A 17,932-nucleotide genomic window follows, 5' to 3' on the forward strand; every position below is an offset into this window, starting at 1 on the left:
TCAACGATAACCTTTGCTCACTATATATACCTGATATTTGCGGAGTGCTAATGTGCAGTGCGAGGATTTGTACGAACTCATTTCTTGCCTTTTACCAGAAGTGACCGCGAGTCCCGCACAACACTGCACTTACTCAATCTTTGGAAAACATTCACCCTTCGTGGGTTCGAAACTCTGTTTTTGCACTTTTTTTGCACTTTTTTTGCTCGGTATTTTTTCTGTTCGCACGCGCAAGAATCACGACCACTCTAGTTCAATCTTATTGAACTACCTACCCTCCAACTCACTTACAGTATTTGAGTGTTTTTCGAGTATCGAAAAATACCATCCAGCTAAATGATCTGAGGCTGTCTTTATGCTTGCCGTGTCACTGGATTTACTCATCTTGTACTCGTGACTACCTCGACCCGTTCATGGGTGTCTTTGGCACAGCTGTTGAGAAGACACAAGCGTCCGGTTGCTGACCAACTGTATGCGACATTGAGATCGATGATATCTCCGTAACCGACCACAAACTCTGAGCAGCAGTGCTTGTCAAACACCGAAGCGGGACCAAGCGACAGGAAAGTTACAACAGGGCTTACAACGAAGGTGCTTCCTGCATTCCGTCCTACGTGACCAAGCGGGACCCAGGCTGCTTGCTTTGTGAGACATACTGAGTGCTGTGACGGGAAGCAAACATATGCTAAGAGTCAGGAAAGGGAGAAGACGCGAAGTACTGTATCACTATGTAAGCTGGGAAGATGTCGAGAAGAACATGAGCCTTATGCATATCTCTAGATATCACTAAAGATGTGAAGCATCGGCTGCGGTGATCACCTGCCGAGAGTAGTACTAGAAGGGTAACCCGAATAACATCTATCTGTACAACCAATCGAATAGACCGCCGAAGTCTAACACTTCATCTTGATTCCCCCCCTCTTCTCTTTCTCCCTCCATTCGAACATAAACTGCACACCAGTGAACAACGCGCCACAAGCCGTAGCAAGGAACATCCAGCCAGACCATGTCCCCACAATGCCACGAACCAAGTCCTTCAGGCCGTCAACCCCTAGCGCAAAGCCAACGAGATTGGCTGTCATGAGCATCAAGATCTCAAACACAGCACCAACACCGCATAGCCAGCGATACGCATCCGGGCTGTTTTTCCACTTCCTCGCGGGGAAAATGTACGAAGCGATAATCTCTGGGAGGACGAAGAGCGTGACAAGCCAACCCCACATAAGTAATCGAAGCTGAATGTCGTGCCAAATTGCTATGAAGGTAAACACGGCGAGATAGTTTCCAATTGACCTTGCCTTGCCCCACATGCCTTCGCCCCTGTTACCACCCAGCGGGATATAGAGATATCTCAAACTCCACTTATTGAAGCTGCGGTGCCACCCACGCCAGAAATACATGACGGAGTAGTTGTCAGACATGCATCTGACCATGTTCTCGGGAGGGTCAATGCCATCCATCAGAGACCAGAGACGGAAAAAGCGCCACGGGATGAGAAGCTTGAGCCAAATGTGCTTTAGGTTGAAGAAACCCAGCATACTAAGCTGGGCTGGTGTGTACTGGGACCAATCGGGTCTGGCATGGAAGATGGCGACCATGTACATGTAATGAATCATGATTTCCATGGTGAGCAAGACAACAATGAAACGAACAAGGTAGAGGGTGGTTCGCTTGGTAGTGATGCTGTGAGATTTGTATCGGCATTGAGCGATGTAGTCATTGAAAGTAATGATGGGCCCAGCGAGGTAGAGAGGCGAGTACATGGCATAGGCGAAGTAGTTGCGGAACGTATAATCAGTGGGTTTAGCGGGTATAGTGACTCGGTCCCGCTCGGAGAGATTGGAAGGGTCGAGTTGTTTCTTCTTGATGTTATTAGCCATATCGAACTAAGGAAGGGTGGGTAAAGTACTTCAAGGGGACTACTAGTGCGGGTGTTTAGACTCCAGTAATAGTCAAGATTGAAGCTTATCAAGCGAAGAATGGTGAAGTTGAAAAGGACTTCCCAACGGGGTATCAGACCGCCGTAGCTGTCCAGAGTGTGACCAAAGTTGGATGTTGGCTCGCCTTTCTCGGACACAGTTGATGGGAGGAAAACCCCGAGGATGTTGGCGTATGAGTATCCGTCCGAGAACTCGTTCGCAAACAAAGTGCCTACATTGAAGATCCATGTGGCAGCTGGTACATACTGCCGCGGAAGCTTGGTTCCGATACAGTAGTTGGCGTATAGAATGGCAAGGATCTTGAACGCAGAAAAACCATGCAGAGCAGCAAGGAAAACGGCAGCAAAGAGAAGGTCGAAGGAAACGCGTTGGTTCATGCGGGCATCTGCTGCAGCACTGGGAGTCAAGCCCATGGTAAGACCTCCAATGGCTGATGAAGAGCGGACTTGAGTATATGTGTCGGCTCTCCAGAACGAATCATAGGCCTTGCGCAAGATAGGATGAAGTACAACAACGATGAAAAGATAGGGAATGTTCTGACGGAAACCGCCATATTGAGCGTCAGTGTTGTCCTAGAAAGTCAGCCCATGGCATGTGATAGGTAATGATGTGACATACCACTTTGCGTCCAGGAATCCAACCATCAGACAACAGATGGTCGAACTTTGGATAGTTTGGGTGAGATTCTACAAACAGTTAGCATAATCTACCCTGTTTCTGCTATGCTGTACCAACCTTGAGACACATCTAGCACCAACTTGAACATAAAGAACACGCTAGTCAGAATGACCACGTAGTAGAAGTAGAATTCCGGCGTGTTCCATAGTGGTGGATGGCTTCTATTTTCTGGGTTTTTGCTCCCGTCTCGACCATCTTTGACTGGTACTGGCCCAGCGGGATCAAGTTTGGCCTCTTCGAGCGCCTCTTTCGGGGGTGAGGTGGCCGGAACAACGAAGCGTGTATCAAGGGTGTCCAGCGAGTAGAGCTGGCGAATGAATTTGAGCACCATTGTGTTGCCTAGACTATCTTTTCATCTTCTGGTGTTTGAATGGCTCTGCATGTGCGTCGCTGACTTATGCGGAGTGGAGGCGCGGGGGACAGGTGCGGTGACAGAGGCCAGGCAGGTCCGCAACCTCGACTTCAACTTTTGGAGTTCGCGTCTGGCGACAGCTACGCTCCAACACCAGCACCCGGCCCCCCAACCACAACGTCCGAACAGTCCCAGAGACAGACAATCACGCGTCAATTAATCTCTGACTATACCACCAAACTTTTACCACGATTTGCGCATTCCGATAATCGCGCGCGATGAACATCCCCAACGCATCGACCGCACCAGCTGCGGGAGAATATGCTGGAGGTACGTGAAGCTCCACGAAGCTTCACGCACAGCGCATACTGACTGATATGTGTAGATGAGGTCTCCGCGATCGTTCTGGACCCCGGATACTCGACCGTACGCGCTGGATTCGCTGGCGAGGATGTGCCCAAATCCGTCTGCCCTTCCTTCTACGGCCAGACTTCCTCCGGCGAATACCTCTTTGGCGAGAATGCGATACATGCACCGATCGGCGGCCTAGATATCAAGAATTACTGGGGCTCGGATGGCATAGTAGAGGACTGGGATACCGCGACCAAGCTGTGGGAGTATGCGATTACGAGTCGACTCACCGGCGCAAAAGCGACCGACCCTACGAAAAACGGCCTGAACGACGGAAACGGCGAGAACGAAAACGGGGAGGGTATGGACGTGGATATGGACGCGTTAGAGAACAACGAGAAGCCTCTGGAAGACAGCCCGCTGCTCGTCACAGAACCAGGCTGGAACAGCGCAAAAGCACGGGAAAAGTACATTGAGATTGCCATGGAGGACTGGGGCACGCCAGCTTTCTTCCTACAAAAGACAGGTGTATTGGCTGCTTTTGCATCGGGAAAAGCGTCAGGTATCATCATTGACGTTGGCGCGTCGCATACGTCGGTCACTCCTGTACTCGATGGCATGGTGCTGCGAAAGGGCGTACAGAAATCGCCTTTAGCAGGAAACTTCGTCTCTGACCAGATACGAACGTCGTTCAAGCAAGCCCAGCCCGAAGTACCACTGACCCCACACTACATGGTCAAGAGCAAAACGCCCGTCGACGCCGGCCAACCCGCCCAAGCAACCTACAAGACCTTCGAGACGCCACCCACCGACTCGTTCCGTCTGAACGAAGAAGAGCGCATTCTCACATCCTTCAAGGAGTCGGTTGTAGAAGTCTGGCCCGGCCCCGGTCGCTTCAGCACGAACGAAGAACTCGCAAAGAGCATGCCTGGTCGACCCTTTGAGATGCCCGACGGCTGGAACCAAGTCTTTGGAATCGAGAGGTTCCGTGCTGCTGAAGGCCTCTTTGACCATAGCGCCGCGCTCGCTAGCGAAACCATGCCCGCGCCGAAGCCCGAGCAGACGATCCCAAGACTTGTCCAAGCCGCAGTCCAACAAGTGGACGCAGACCAGCGCCCTCTTCTCCTGTCCAACATTGTCGTGACGGGTGGCTCAACACTCCTTTACAAATTCAACGAACGCCTCAACTACGAAATCAATGCCATCTACCCCAGCACCAGGAACAAGCTCATTGCACCGGGTAGTGTGGTGGAGAGGAAGTACGCAGCCTGGATCGGCGGCAGTATACTGGCTAGTCTGGGAAGCTTCCACCAGCTGTGGATTTCAAGGAAGGAGTACGAGGAGCATGGTGCTGGTATTGTCGAGAAGAGGTGTCGTTAAACAATACAATCTATAGACGACGCGTACACGATGGGAAAGGACGTAGATGCTCGACATGTTGCCTGCAATGAAGGCCTTGGATCCATTCTGTTTTGTTAGGTAGCGTAATACTCAAAAGATGCCACGACTGAACATTGTCCTCATCTGATACTCGCTCTGCATGTCTGAAATGTTCATTGATCGTCATCATATTGCCTTGTAGCTATTCGGCTGAGGTGGTCCGTCTTGAACCCCGTTTCGGTGTAATAGTACACATTCATGTTCGTAACGCCATGTCACCTACACCCCCCCCTACGAATCTATGTCCATCGTCTCGGCTGTTCCAGCTACGTCGCCATCCTTGAGCTCATGTACTGTAACATATTTGCTGATCTCCTCCTTTGTGATGATCTTCTCGTTCAGCACCGCCGTAGTTCCCCGCTGGAACCTGTAGTTCCTCTGCTTGGGCTGTCTGGTGTTTGGTGTCTTGTAGTTCCTCATCAATGTGGTCTTCTCCTCTGTGATGACCGCCACGTCCACGTTGCTACCTGAGCCCAGATCGTTCCAGATACCTGCCTCAATGGCGTTTGCGCAGAGTGTGACGGCCTCCTCCCTTGTCAGGTTTTGCTTCCACTGTGTCTCGAAGACGGACATGGCGGCCAATGAACCCGAACCCATGGTGACGTACGGCAGCTTGTCGGTGGAGCCGTGGGCGTGGACGGTAAAGAGATGTGCGCCGGTGGGGTCGACACCCGCAATAACGAGGTAGGCGCCAATGTGACCTTGGTGACGGAACAGGTGCTGCTTCAACATGGTCATGCAGGTAACGACGCGGGGCTTGCGGCCGGTGGAGAGGGCGTGCAGTTCGAGGTTGGAGGAGATGATGGCGGTGGTGAACTCGGTGTCTGCGGCGGTACCGGCACCGGCACACCAAATGTGAGGGGAGATGTAGTGGAGTTTCTCGCAGTTCTGCAGCACATGTCAGACCTATGTCCACGGTGATTGCTGCGTCTCTGGCAGGGACGAGCCTACCTTGTCTGCTACGATGGGGCCGCTGGTGGCTCGTGTGTCTGCTGCGATGACCACACCGCCGTCAAAGAGACATCCGACAATGGTTGTTCCTGTGCTCGTCGCCTTGGGCAGCGGGATGCCCTGAGCGTGGAGAGCCGCATTGCGGTTGTGGTTGGAGAAGTCGAAGCCGCCCATGGTGTTGTTGCGAAGCTGCCGGTAGAGTCGTGGGGGTGGTTTGTTGCAGAGACGGCGTGTAGCTTGGTGTGTGTGTGTTGATGGCGCGAGTCTGGTCCGGGGGTTGTGTAGGCGGCGGCGGCGACGGTGAGGTTGCGTAGCTGTCGTGCCTGGAGCTTGGAGGTAGGCTTGGCACGGCCATGCAGCTCCACTAGCTCGGGAACTTTCTCAGAACAACAAAGCGCGTCGCTTCAAAGTGTCGAGCTAATGGTCGCATGCTTGTCGCTCACTGTCCAGAGCGCCAGGCACATCCTCCTTACATCACCGCCGTTTCAATAGTCTTCTAGTCTTTGGAACGCCTTCCGCCTAGCCTATAGCGGCCTGTTTGCTCTTTCCCAAAACACATCAACCCTGTTCACGCGCGATCGCGCACGTTCTCCGATGCATATATGAATAAGCTGAGAACTCCTACGCGCGACACCAAGCCGAGCCTCCTACGCGCCAGAACCTGTTCGGCCTGCAAGTCTTGCAGAATGTCTAAGATTCCCGCGCCGGCTGTCGAGGCTGGGCCTGAGGTGCCAGAGGTAGAAACTGAGGTAGCTATAGCTTGCACCACACCGACATGCGACAGTACTGACTGACAACTACGCAGCATCTTGGCTTCAAAGTCCTCAACCAAGGCAAACAAGGCCCCAAGAAGGTCAAGATCCTGCCCCAGCCATGGCCCACCGACAATCTGCCTCCCGCTTCCGCCAACCTGCTCTCTGTCGCCTCCAAGCCCGGTCTTCTCGCTGCCGCCGGCCCCAACGCCCTCGTCATCACATCCACAGACACCTTGCGCAAAGCTTTCCAGAACAAGACCATCGCCGATGCCATCGAGCAACCCGATGATCCGCGCCTCGAAAACCGCGACATTGATGTAGTGGCAGATTACACACCTGACATCACCATCTCCACTTCCAACCTACGCCATGTCGCATTCTCCGCCGATGGAGACTTTTTGGTTACGTCCGATGAAGCTGAGGGCGGTGTGGTTATCTACGGTGTTGCGGATGTTGTCAGCCGAGGCAAGAGAGATGCAGACAACAAATTGGCAACCGACACGACTATTCGAGCACTCCTACCGAATCCCTCTCCTGATTTTGAACAGTACTTCGCTATTGTCCTCGATTCCGGCAAGCTTGAGATATGCGACGTGGGAAGCGGCGCCAAAAGGACGATCCTAGAGCACGATGTCAACTGCGCCGCTTGGAGCGCGCGCGGAAAGGCTGTCGTCTCTGGCTCCACTGACGGCACCTGCGCTATACACATGGCCAATGGAGAGCTCAAGGGCGTTATTCCTCGGCCTCCGGACGTGGATGAAAGCCACGAGGCGACGGGCGTGTCATGGTTGAAAACTGCAGAGTTCCTGGTTGTGTACTCCGTCAAGAACCAAGACCAGGACAGCCCCGAGCCCAAGAAGTACAGCGTCATACAATCTACCAAAGACTGGAGGTCTTTCACATATCATTCTCTGGCCTGGGATCCTCTTCCCGAAGCATTCGAACCTCCACGCCGCCAACTCCCTGCACGCATCTCGTCCACGCGCCTACAAAACTGGAAGCCCGATCTCGACGACATGCTCATCATCACCTCCTCCCATGCAGATTCCATTGCGATCTTGGCCTCGACCAGCAGCAAGATCTCTCCACATCAGGAGAATTGCAACGAGCTCATGCTTGTCAGTGTCGACGATACCAAAAAGGCTCAGGTACCGCGAACGGCTTATGGAGAGGACGAACTCGATAGCGTCTTCATTGGTGAGGCACTGGATCTGTCTAGCAAGGAGAAAATACTGCGTCCTATCCCTGCCTTGGAAGAGATCAACGAGGCGCCGTGGCCATTGCCTGCATACATGGCTCTTACTCACGAAGGTCTTCTTTCGGCCTGGTGGGTTGTCTGGAACAAGTCTATCGAGGCTGGCGAACGCTACCCTGGTCTCATTTTCAACAGCGAAGCTACCAAACATTCGTCATCGTCAACTCCAAGGGCTTCTACTCCTGCTTCAAAACTTCCCATCGCTACCTCTACCCCCTTCAGCAAGTCCGTGGGAACACCCGCAACTCCAGGAACGTCGGGCATTCCCGCATTTGGTGGCAACACCGGAAATGGCTTCAGTACACCAACTCCCGCTCTGATGAAGCCCACACCACCTGGCTTCGGAACGCCTGGATTCGGCACTGCTGCTACGAGTCTGCCTGCCCCAACGTTCGGTAAGCCTGCACAACCTGCATTCGGCGCCCCGTCTTCAATCGGTAAGCCTTCTCAGCCAACTTTTGGTGCGCCTTCTCAACCTGCCTTTGGTGCTGCCTCGTCATTTGGTAAGCCTTCTCAGTCGGCTTTTGGAACACCGTCTGCAATCGGTAAGCCTTCTCAGCCAGCTTTTGGAGCACCGTCCGCTGTGGGTGCTGGTAGTGGCTCCGGTTTTGGAGCAGCGGGCGGAATGGGAAACAAAGCATCACCATGGGGAGCACCTGCACAATCTTCAGAATCCAAGTCCAACCCCTTTTCGGCTGCTGCTGGTGGCTCATCTGGCTTTGCCAAGTTTGGAGGTGCTGGAGGATCGAGTTCCTTCTCGAGCTTTGGAAGCAACAATTCCGCGCAAACAGGCTCAGGTTTTGCATCGCTTGGACAAGGGCAACAAAAGTCAGGCTTTGGGAGTCTGAAGACGGAGCCAAGCTTTGGCTCTACTGTGACTGTTGGCTCTAATACCGGATCTTCACTACCCTCCTGGGCAAATACACCCGCACAGCAGAGCAGCTCAATCTTTGGACAACCAGAAAAGTCTTCGTTTAACACAGCCTCATTCGAGTCTAAGGCATCTGATAACAGCGACGCGAATACCGACCGAAAGAGGGATGAGGCTACACCCACCCCACAAGCTCCAGCATCACAAGGCCTCTTTGGCCTTGCAGGTGGCTTCAAGCTCGGCACCACCTTTGCTAGTGACGGCACGGCTAAGGACGATCCAGCGAAGCCTGCGGCTCCTGCCAACGGTTCATTCTTCGGTAGTGACTTTTCCAACATGCTAGGAAAGACAGATATGAAGCCGCCAGCTACCCCCGCGAGTGAAGCTCCTCCAAATTACGTCTCAACCACTCCGGCATCGCCACCAAAATCGAAGCCACTATTCCCCAGCGATACTCCTGCACGAGAGAGCGCGACCCCCAAAGCAGCACCGCCTGCACAAGAGGCCGCCACCCCTGCGGATGACGCACCTTTACCGCCAGATTTTACCAAGGCTAAATCATCCAAGGTTGACGACGCGCCTCTACCTCCGGACTTCATCAACACGAAGCTACCGAAGTCGACTAGCGACGATCTGCCTCCTCTTGCTGGCAGTCCTGGTGTTGAAGTAGAAGCACCCAGTTCTTCCGTCGATGTATCCCCTATTGACAACGAAGATGAGGATGACCACGATGATGACGACAATGAGGAGAGCGACGAGGATGAAGACGGGGACGAGCAAGACTCTTTTGACGAGGATGAGGATGAGGATGAGGATGACGTTGAAGAAGTCGATGAAACATATCCACCAAACAACGCGTCAAAGTCGCAGCCTACGAAGCCGTCTGGCTTTAGCTTGCAGGAAAGGATGGATCAGTCAAAGAGCTTCTTCCCTCCTGCACCGACTCCTCCTACCATGAAATCCGGCGCCACATCCCAGTCTGGTAGCAGCGCTTCACTTGCCCAGCCCTCCTTGTTTTCACAGCCTTCGAGACCCGCTGTTAGTCAGCCATCGTTTGGAGGCTCATCGCTGTTTGGACAACAACCAGCCAAGGGTCCCAAGCCCGCAGTGCCTGCCAAACCGAATTTCCCACCCCCAGCGAACCGCGCCCAAGACCTTCGCTCGCCTAGCCCAGCTCGTTCAAGCTCAGCGTCTCGTCCTCGAAGAGAACCTCTGGTCGCACCGGGTGCTTCATTAAGCTCATCTATGCTTGGGTCTAAACCACCGACGCCACAACCACAGTTCTCCGATCTTGAAGATGAAGAAGATGAGCGGATGCGGGCACAGCTTTCGCAGCCGATCGAACCCAGCCGGAACCTGGAGGAGTTTGTCGCATACCAGAATTACAGTGGTGGCAAATCACCTAGCAAGACCGGCCACGCCGCTCAGATCGAGTTGATCTACAAGGACATCAACGGCATGGTGGACGCGCTTGGCTGGAACGCGCGATCTATCAAGTCATTCACACAATATCACCTACAGCCTCGGTCCGACCACACAATCGATCGACGTATGCTGGATGATGTCCAAGACGAAGGAGCTCATGGCTCTTGGTTCGAGGAGTTCACCCTGTGTGAGATCCAAGCCTTACGTTCTCTCGAAGATGAGCTTGAGCGAGAGCTTGATGCTGGACGAGTACAAGACGTGCTCTTCAAGCTTACACAACTCGCCCGCTTACTTCACGACAAAGCCAAGCTGATGACTCGTCTTAACGATATCCGCCGCCAGATCATCAATCGCAAAGACCCCGAGAAGGCAGAAGCACTCCGCAAGGCGCCGTTGCCGAAGGAGCTTGCGGACGGGCAGAAAGCCCTGCGTAACGATTATGCCCAGTTGTTGACATCGCTACGTAAAGCTGAAGACGCCGTCGCAGTTTTGCGCTCACGTCTGGCTTCGCACAACGCCCAGAACGGCAGCACAAAGGCGGTGCCATCTATGGAAGCCGTGAAGAAGACAGTCCTTCGACTGGCCAGCCTAGCTGAGCAGAAGAACAACGATATCCTCGTCCTCGAGGCACAGATGCGCAAGATTGGCCTCGCAGACTCCAGTCGTCCTTCCTCATCCTCCTCACGCAACGCCGGTACTCCCCGACGATCACGCGGCACGGATCTACGCCGCAGCATTGCCGACACACCATACGCTACGCCACCTACCAACCGTAACAAGATGAGCTTGAGCGAGCTGAACCGTCGTGCTCTGACTCCAGACGTTGAGGCTACTCCTACACCCAGCAAGGGCTATGGTTTATTCTACACGCCCGAAGGCAGCCCGACAACAGGCAAAGAGATTGCGCGTCTAAGCGACCTGGTTGATGACAACATCGATAGCTTGCGACAGACTGCCAGGACGAGGAAACAGGTTGCCAAGGGTCTCAAGGATGCCCTTCTCGATCGTGGAATCAAGGCTACTAAGGTTAATTAAAAGGTGTGTTTGTCGATACAGGTGTTGGATTATGATTGTGTATGATTAAGCGTAATTGTTGTTTGGGACGTTTGGATAGCGATTGCATGCATATGGGACTGTAAAGGAAAATGTAATACATCTTGCATAGATGGAGTGAGCAGTGCAAATCATGGGTTCTCGCTGCGGTTTAGTTGATATTGACTGACATCGAATCGTTCTCACTCTTGCTCTCGCTTTCTCTGGCGGTCTGCACATGGGTTGCAGTGGCACGGCGCTTAGAAACCACAGCCTCGTCCAGGCTGCAGCCTCAATTTCCTCATAATGCTGAATGTTTCTAGCATTACGTCTCCGTTCAATCGTAATCTGTCTGCACCAAACATTTTAGGATGTTATGACTTCTAAGGGCTTTCACTGTAACAGCTAGTCTACGCGAAAGATGGCTCCCACTGCACCCGCACACGATTACTACGTTACCTTAGAGGTGCCACCAACCGCACCTCATGACGAGATCAAGGCATCGTATCGCCGTCTCGCACGATTGCATCATCCGGACAAAAACATCGGATGTCAACACGCGACTGCGAAGACCCAGCTTGTAAGTATCGGTACAGGGAGGGAGTGCGTTGGTACGTGTGCAATGTTAACACTAGGCGCAGATTAATGCAGCATGGGAGATCCTAGGAGATGTAGACAAGAGAGTCGAATATGATCGAAGCCGACCACAGCCAAAGGCGCCATCATCTGGCAGTCGACCTGGTCCTCAACCTACGTCCACCCAACAACCGAGGTATCAAGCATCCCCTCGTCCCGACACAACAGCTCAAGACGAAGCACGTGCGCAAGCAGAAAGCGACAGAAAGCGACGAGAGTGGCTAGAATTTGAGAGATACCAGATGGAGCAAATCCGACGGTCTCGGAATTTCGTCGAGCCCCTCGTAGCCGAAATCGACCGCCTGAATGCCATAATTGATGAGGACCGAACAAGATTAGCGAATGATGTTCCGTACGCCTGGAATGTTTTTGCATTCTTGAGCAAAAGACTGAGTGACCAAGAGAAGAGTGAGATCAGATTGGCCTCCATCAACGCGGACAACGCTATTCGGATCAAGCAGATACCCCTAAACAAAGCCACAGCACAACTGAATCAGCTCTGTGACCAACTCGCACAGCGACGCGTTCAGGAGGAGAAACGTATAGCGGCTGAGAAGGCTCACAAAGCGAATATGGAGCGGCTTGCAAGAGAGAGGGCCTACGAGGCACGACGCCAAGAGCAGGCAAGACAGCAGGCTGAGCGGAACAAGGCTGCCCAAGAAGCGGCAGAGAGGTTCCGACAACAGCAAGCGGAGCAAGCAAGAGAATCTGCAGAGCGCGCGAGAAAGGAACGTGCGGCTTGGGAGGCAATATTGAAAGCCTGTCAAGAAGAAGAAGAAGCACAGGAAAGACTTAGAAAGCAAGAAGCAGACAAAGAGCGAACCAGAAGATCCAATGAACGTAACGCAAGTTTCGGTAACTGTGACCACAGGTGTTGGTGGAACAAAGTTGAAGGTTATCACATCTGTGCGCATTGCACCCGACCACTATTCAAGTTTGCAGAGCAATGTCCCAGCTGCAACACTATAGCCTGTGCGTCCTGCCGACACATCTTGAAAACAGGAGGCGTTCCATCTGCATACAAGAACGATGGACATTGGAGTACGGAACATGCGCGGCGTCGGAATCGCAGGGGCTGATACATTGGTAGTGCATTCCTTTGCGCATGACTTGGATTGAGGTATTCATTAGCATTTGTGCTTGAAGCGTACTTGGAGATGCGCAGAGTCAGCGATGGGCTTGGATTACGAGTTGGAGTTCTTGTTCTGTGCGTCGGAGGTATCAAGGTGTCCGATCGGCCATTGATGGAGCTCTCGCCCATGAAGACAATATGCGGCTTTTTTTTATCTGACCGTTTCCCCATATCTGAAGTGGGAATCTCTACTTGACACCGATCTTTTGGCCGTAAATTGTTTGCTTGTAGACACCAGTCTAGATATGTCCCGGACATGGAAGAATGCAATGAGCCGACGGTGTCTGAGTTCCCACTTCGTTCGCCAACCCCGCTTCGCGCCTTCTCACTACATCAATGTGGGATAAAAGACTTATCATACGCACGTAACATATGATACTTAAGTATCACTGGGAAACATCATCTCTCTTGTATTTTTCTCCTTCGTTATTATCCTGAACTCCATACAACAGACACGAGTTCTGATTGGCGTTTCTCTTGTAACCTGAACTCTCTCCTACCACACTATACTCAGATAATCGTCGTCATTTACATCCCTGAACACACGATGTCTGGAAGCGTCACAGAAGTTGTTTACTTGCATATGAAGCCTGGTCTGGATCTTTCATTAGGCGAGGCGAAAGAAGTATGGCAATCAACCTTGAGTACCATTGCCAAGCAGCCTGGTTGTAAGGCATTGTACTGGGGTCGTCAAATTGAGAACCCAGATACAGTCCAGATGCTCGTAGGTATGTGATAGCCATTATGTCCCTGGTCAGCTGACCGCTATCATCTTCTCGCTGATCGACTATAGACTGGGAATCTATCGATGACCACAAAACTTTCGAGGGCACCCCGGGATACCAACCCTTCTTGTCAAACATTATGGAGAAGCTTGTAGCCAGCGGCCCAGAGATGTTCCACGTCAAGTTCCCCGCTGAATACTCTACATCCGACAATCCATTTGCTATGCCCGTCACTGAGTGCATAAACGCCTACTTTGCGCCCGACTACCACCAGGACCAATACAGTTCCCAGTTCTCCAAATTCCGCGCTCAGGCTGCTGAAATGCCGCAGTCGGGAGTTAAAGGCGTTTTTGGCGGATGGAGTGTTGAGCCGCATCAGCATGAGAATCTGGGTGAGGGTGTCAATGGAAAACTGTTTGCAGGATTTGTCGGATGGCCGGACGTAGAGGCACATATGGCATTTCGTAAGACCGAGGATTTTGCGAGGGTCATCCCATTGTTGAGGGAAGGGCATAAGGGAATAAAAATCTGGCATGTCGCGTTTCAACAATATAAATAGATCGGGTGTAGTCATAGGATGGGTAAAGTGGAGCTCTCGGAAGATACAGAAAGGTAGTTTTCTCTGGGTATATATATATATGTTGCCGAAACTCCGAACGGAGCTGTAGCTTGATAAGAATTATGTTCGATGCTCCTTAGAGTGTAATTCTCGATTTGTCCCGGGTCACTCGTTCGCCATTACTGGAATTGTATCGATTGTTTTGCAAGTCCAAGAGCGCACCAGTCTTCCAATCCAGTCTCCAGAGAGTCCATCGGTACGTAGGCGATAATTAAGTAGTCGCTATGTGCTTGCTCGATACAAGCTTTTGAAGGACATTGCACGATCTGATAATGCGCAGAAATCGTGTGTGTTATGGAATCCGCACCCATGATCATATGTCATGGATACGGACTGCACATGCCAGATTCGCACAAATAAGATCGTAGGGCTGTTGATAGGCGCGGAAACCTCCAGGAAGTCTCGCAGAAACCGCCGCCTCCCGCATCAGCATCAGCGATCCCGAAAACCAAAAGCAATCGCCTGTCGCGCAATGAAACCACTAGAGCGTAGCATATCGGCCTCTTGATAAGTCTTCGGGGCCGCATTTGGAACAGTTTCCAGCGCTCATGACATGCCCTTTGGTGGGAAACTAGACTCCTTCTTGAAACCTCCTTTCGAGATCCTGGAAAATTTAAGCGTGGCAAGCTGCGCCCACTGGCCGTTCCACTCCTTCAACTTCCTCAGATTGATGACATCCTCGAGGTCCGGTACCCAGAAGCCAGAGGCATACTCGTCTTGCTCAGTTTTCTGGTTGATCTCCAACAGATTTTGACGTGTGCTTGGTGGCCGTCCCGGGCGACGTTCTGCCTTCAGTTTTGCCAGCTCTTCGTCATCGCGACCTAAGTAGTCCTCGATCATAGCCTGGATTTCTGATACACTGAGTGGTGAATCATGCTCTGTGGTATATGATTGGAACGATTTGACTCTCAGCACTACCACGCGTTAGCTATATCATGTCAACCTACTGGCAACAGTATGCATACGGTATGGGCGATTTTGGTGTTCTCGGACTTTAGTAAGGCGATTGAGCTTGTCATCTCTCTGCGCGGCGCTCTGTAACCGCTTTGTGTCCCGGCTGCCTTCATGGAGATTAGGGTTCTTGCCCTTCTTCTTGGTGATCTTTTTATGCACCTTGTCGAGGCGATTGCTGACCATTTTGAATGTTTGATACTTTGTTTGGTGCTGGTGTTGGGAGTAAGAAATTTTGGATATCCATCGGCGAGTCGGCGACGGAAATCACGCTAGCAGACGGATGCGGACTAGAGCAGGTGTTAGCGGGGCGCGTTCCTGTCATCTCGTGTACCCGCGATCAATGACTGCTCCACACTTTAGATCGCGAACGCGCTTCCTTTTCTCTTGTCCTTTGTGTACTAGTGTTCAAGAGCTTCCCTTCTCCTATTGCCTGTTCACGATACCACCATGTTGCGGTAGTTGCTGCGTCTCAGTCCGTTGTATAGACCGGACGCGTGAGCGGCAAAGGGTACAAGATGGGCATCTCCGGTTGGTACATTCGATCACCCACCTTGCAATACTAATCCTGGAACAGGCCTTCTTCCACTACTGAAGTCGGTCCAGCAACCATGTAGCCTCAAAAAGTACGCCGGCAAGACGATTGGCGTAGATACGTATGGTTGGCTGCACCGTGGTACCGCAGCCTGTGCCGTCGAACTGGCGCTTGAGAAGCCGACAACCAAGTATGCACCGAATGCGGCGTACATGTGACGCTCACATGCTAACGTAGTCCTAGATATGTCGACTTCGTCATGCACCGCGTCCGTATGCTTATCCACTTCGGCGTCACACCCTACCTTGTATTCGATGGCGACAACCTACCGAGCAAAGCTGGCACGGAGAAGGGTCGAAGAGAGCGGAGAAAAGAGGGCAAGAGGCTTGGACTCGAACTTTTGGAAGTTGGGAAGACAGCACAAGCGCAACAGGAATTACAGAAGAGCGTTGACGTGACACCGGAGATGGCGCGCATGGTCATCGAAGAGCTGAAGCGAAACAATGTCCAGTACGTTGTCGCTCCTTACGAGGCTGATTCGCAACTGGCATACCTGGAACGGAAGGGCATCATCGACGGTGTCTTATCCGAAGATTCGGACCTGCTCGTCTTCGGCGTCAAATGTCTGATAACAAAGCTTGACAAGTGGGGAGAGTGCATCGAGGTCAACAGAAATCACTTTGCCGCCTGCAGGGAGGTAAGCTTGGTGGGTTGGTCCGACGCCGATTTCCGAAGAATGTGCATCCTGAGTGGTTGCGACTACCTACCGGGCATTGGTGGACTGGGCCTCAAGACTGCCCACCGCATGCTGCGGAAGCACAAGACTGTCGATCGCCTTGTCAAGGCTGCTCAATTCGACGGCAAGCTCAAGGTGCCAGCTGGATTCATGGAGTCATTTGATCAGGCAGAGAAGACTTTCCTCTACCAGTGGGTCTATTGTCCAGTCGCAAAACAACTGGTCAATCTTACGCCACTCGAAGAGGGCGTCAACCTTGCCGACATGCCTTATATTGGAGAAGAAGTACCTTCACATATCGCCACGGGTGTTGCCGAGGGTGAACTATACCCACGTACGAAGCTTCCGATAAATGTCATGGGCAACAGGAGAACTAGCGGAATACCTCTTGCCTCTTCTCGCAGGGCTTCAGCAGTTGTACAGACACCAGATGCGAAAGGCATGAAGCCTATCGACTCGTTCTTCAAAGCCAAACGTACTCCTTTAGCGGAGTTGTCTCCAAACTTGTTCACACCATCACCAAGTCAGCAAGTACTATTGGAACAGCAGCGAGATTCTAGCGGATGGGCTGCAGTACCTGCCCCAATCTCACGCTTGCGGCCGCATCCGCCAACGCCAAGTACGGCGCCTCAACCACCCCGACGTACGATGACTGATCCAACGGCCGGTCAACGATCGGTTCCGCATCCTTCTAAGAGACAACGACTGTGCTCCGATTCCGTTTCCGATACCCCTACTGCTGGCGGTGAGAGTATCGTCCGCAGTGAATTCTTCAAATCGTCCATACCAGAGCCGAGCCCAACATTACACCGAGCGAAGAAGAGTAGGAGAAAAACTGACCAAGATTTTGAGCTTTACTCAGATGACTCCATCCAGGAAGTTATGGTCGAGGTGGCTGATCTAGAAGAAGCTGCGACTCAATCCAAGAAGAAGCTACGCGTCTTCAGCGACACGCAGTCTAGCGGAGGAAGCGAATCACAGTCGACTATCTTCTCTAGAGGCAGTACTGCGCAATCTCAGGATACTGTCGGTACCCTCACACCAGCATCCTCACCGGAACCCGACTCGGTTTTCAGCACTGTAATGTCATCTCAAATGAGTGAACTGCGGACGAAGTTCACCTACAAATGTCCCTCGCCATCATTGGGTGTACCGCGAGCCAACAAAAGCCGTCCAAATCGTCGACCTGCTGAGGCATGGCAACCTACACCATCACCTCGAGGAATCACACCCACATTCGCTGTCGTGCTCGATGCAGAATCCATACTCCCCGGAACACCGTCCAAGAAGGATGGTGGAGTGGGGCTTGCAGACTCTACTTGGACTGCTACGGAAGCCGACGTAGTCATAGCTGCGAGCTCACCACCTCCTATGACGCCGGCCAAGAGAAGGAGATCATCATTGAAGGGGAGTGAAGACCTCCTTGTGCCAGACAGCGAAGCCGAAAGCGAGTGCTCGCCCCGAAAACCGATGTTCAACCTCAAGCGATTTGCATTTGCCGGTTAGGTTCACTTAGCGTTGCATGACTCTTAGCATATCTTTACAACG

The 17,932-nt window shown here is 52.4% G+C and overlaps 8 protein-coding genes across 8 annotated transcripts; 5 read left to right on the forward strand and 3 right to left on the reverse strand.

Annotated features, from left to right (window-relative positions):
• Nucleotides 1–893: 893 nt before the first annotated feature.
• On the reverse strand, nucleotides 894–2,949 carry AA0111_g7446 (Glycerol uptake protein 1; the record flags this gene model as incomplete). Its single annotated transcript, XM_028653782.1, has 4 exons — nucleotides 894–1,862; nucleotides 1,910–2,512; nucleotides 2,559–2,626; nucleotides 2,676–2,949. 4 exons carry the CDS (start codon nucleotides 2,947–2,949, stop codon nucleotides 894–896), a joined length of 1,914 nt encoding a protein of 637 aa, XP_028504957.1.
• Nucleotides 2,950–3,248: 299 nt separating this feature from the next.
• On the forward strand, nucleotides 3,249–4,701 carry AA0111_g7447 (Actin-related protein 4; the record flags this gene model as incomplete). Its single annotated transcript, XM_028653783.1, has 2 exons — nucleotides 3,249–3,300; nucleotides 3,356–4,701. 2 exons carry the CDS (start codon nucleotides 3,249–3,251, stop codon nucleotides 4,699–4,701), a joined length of 1,398 nt encoding a protein of 465 aa, XP_028504956.1.
• Nucleotides 4,702–4,992: 291 nt separating this feature from the next.
• On the reverse strand, nucleotides 4,993–5,886 carry AA0111_g7448 (putative proteasome subunit beta type-2; the record flags this gene model as incomplete). Its single annotated transcript, XM_028653784.1, has 2 exons — nucleotides 4,993–5,649; nucleotides 5,713–5,886. 2 exons carry the CDS (start codon nucleotides 5,884–5,886, stop codon nucleotides 4,993–4,995), a joined length of 831 nt encoding a protein of 276 aa, XP_028504961.1.
• A 512-nt stretch (nucleotides 5,887–6,398) lies between these two features.
• AA0111_g7449 (hypothetical protein) lies at nucleotides 6,399–11,053 on the forward strand (the record flags this gene model as incomplete). Its single annotated transcript, XM_028653785.1, has 2 exons — nucleotides 6,399–6,461; nucleotides 6,518–11,053. The coding sequence occupies 2 exons, from the start codon at nucleotides 6,399–6,401 to the stop codon at nucleotides 11,051–11,053; spliced, it is 4,599 nt and encodes a 1,532-aa protein (XP_028504960.1).
• Nucleotides 11,054–11,471: 418 nt separating this feature from the next.
• AA0111_g7450 (hypothetical protein) lies at nucleotides 11,472–12,765 on the forward strand (the record flags this gene model as incomplete). Its single annotated transcript, XM_028653787.1, has 2 exons — nucleotides 11,472–11,630; nucleotides 11,692–12,765. The coding sequence occupies 2 exons, from the start codon at nucleotides 11,472–11,474 to the stop codon at nucleotides 12,763–12,765; spliced, it is 1,233 nt and encodes a 410-aa protein (XP_028504828.1).
• A 600-nt stretch (nucleotides 12,766–13,365) lies between these two features.
• Nucleotides 13,366–14,102, forward strand: AA0111_g7451 (hypothetical protein; the record flags this gene model as incomplete). The annotated part of the gene is made up of 2 exons (XM_028653788.1): nucleotides 13,366–13,546; nucleotides 13,612–14,102. The coding sequence occupies 2 exons, from the start codon at nucleotides 13,366–13,368 to the stop codon at nucleotides 14,100–14,102; spliced, it is 672 nt and encodes a 223-aa protein (XP_028504829.1).
• A 606-nt stretch (nucleotides 14,103–14,708) lies between these two features.
• AA0111_g7452 (hypothetical protein) lies at nucleotides 14,709–15,299 on the reverse strand (the record flags this gene model as incomplete). The annotated part of the gene is made up of 2 exons (XM_028653789.1): nucleotides 14,709–15,076; nucleotides 15,128–15,299. The coding sequence occupies 2 exons, from the start codon at nucleotides 15,297–15,299 to the stop codon at nucleotides 14,709–14,711; spliced, it is 540 nt and encodes a 179-aa protein (XP_028504830.1).
• A 332-nt stretch (nucleotides 15,300–15,631) lies between these two features.
• On the forward strand, nucleotides 15,632–17,890 carry AA0111_g7453 (hypothetical protein; the record flags this gene model as incomplete). Its single annotated transcript, XM_028653790.1, has 3 exons — nucleotides 15,632–15,644; nucleotides 15,691–15,838; nucleotides 15,892–17,890. The coding sequence occupies 3 exons, from the start codon at nucleotides 15,632–15,634 to the stop codon at nucleotides 17,888–17,890; spliced, it is 2,160 nt and encodes a 719-aa protein (XP_028504981.1).
• Between the last annotated feature and the right edge of the window lie 42 nt (nucleotides 17,891–17,932).

The sequence above is a fragment of the Alternaria arborescens genome (assembly GCF_004154835.1).
Source record: "Alternaria arborescens strain FERA 675 chromosome Unknown contig_17, whole genome shotgun sequence".
Taxonomy (NCBI): domain Eukaryota; kingdom Fungi; phylum Ascomycota; class Dothideomycetes; order Pleosporales; family Pleosporaceae; genus Alternaria; species Alternaria arborescens.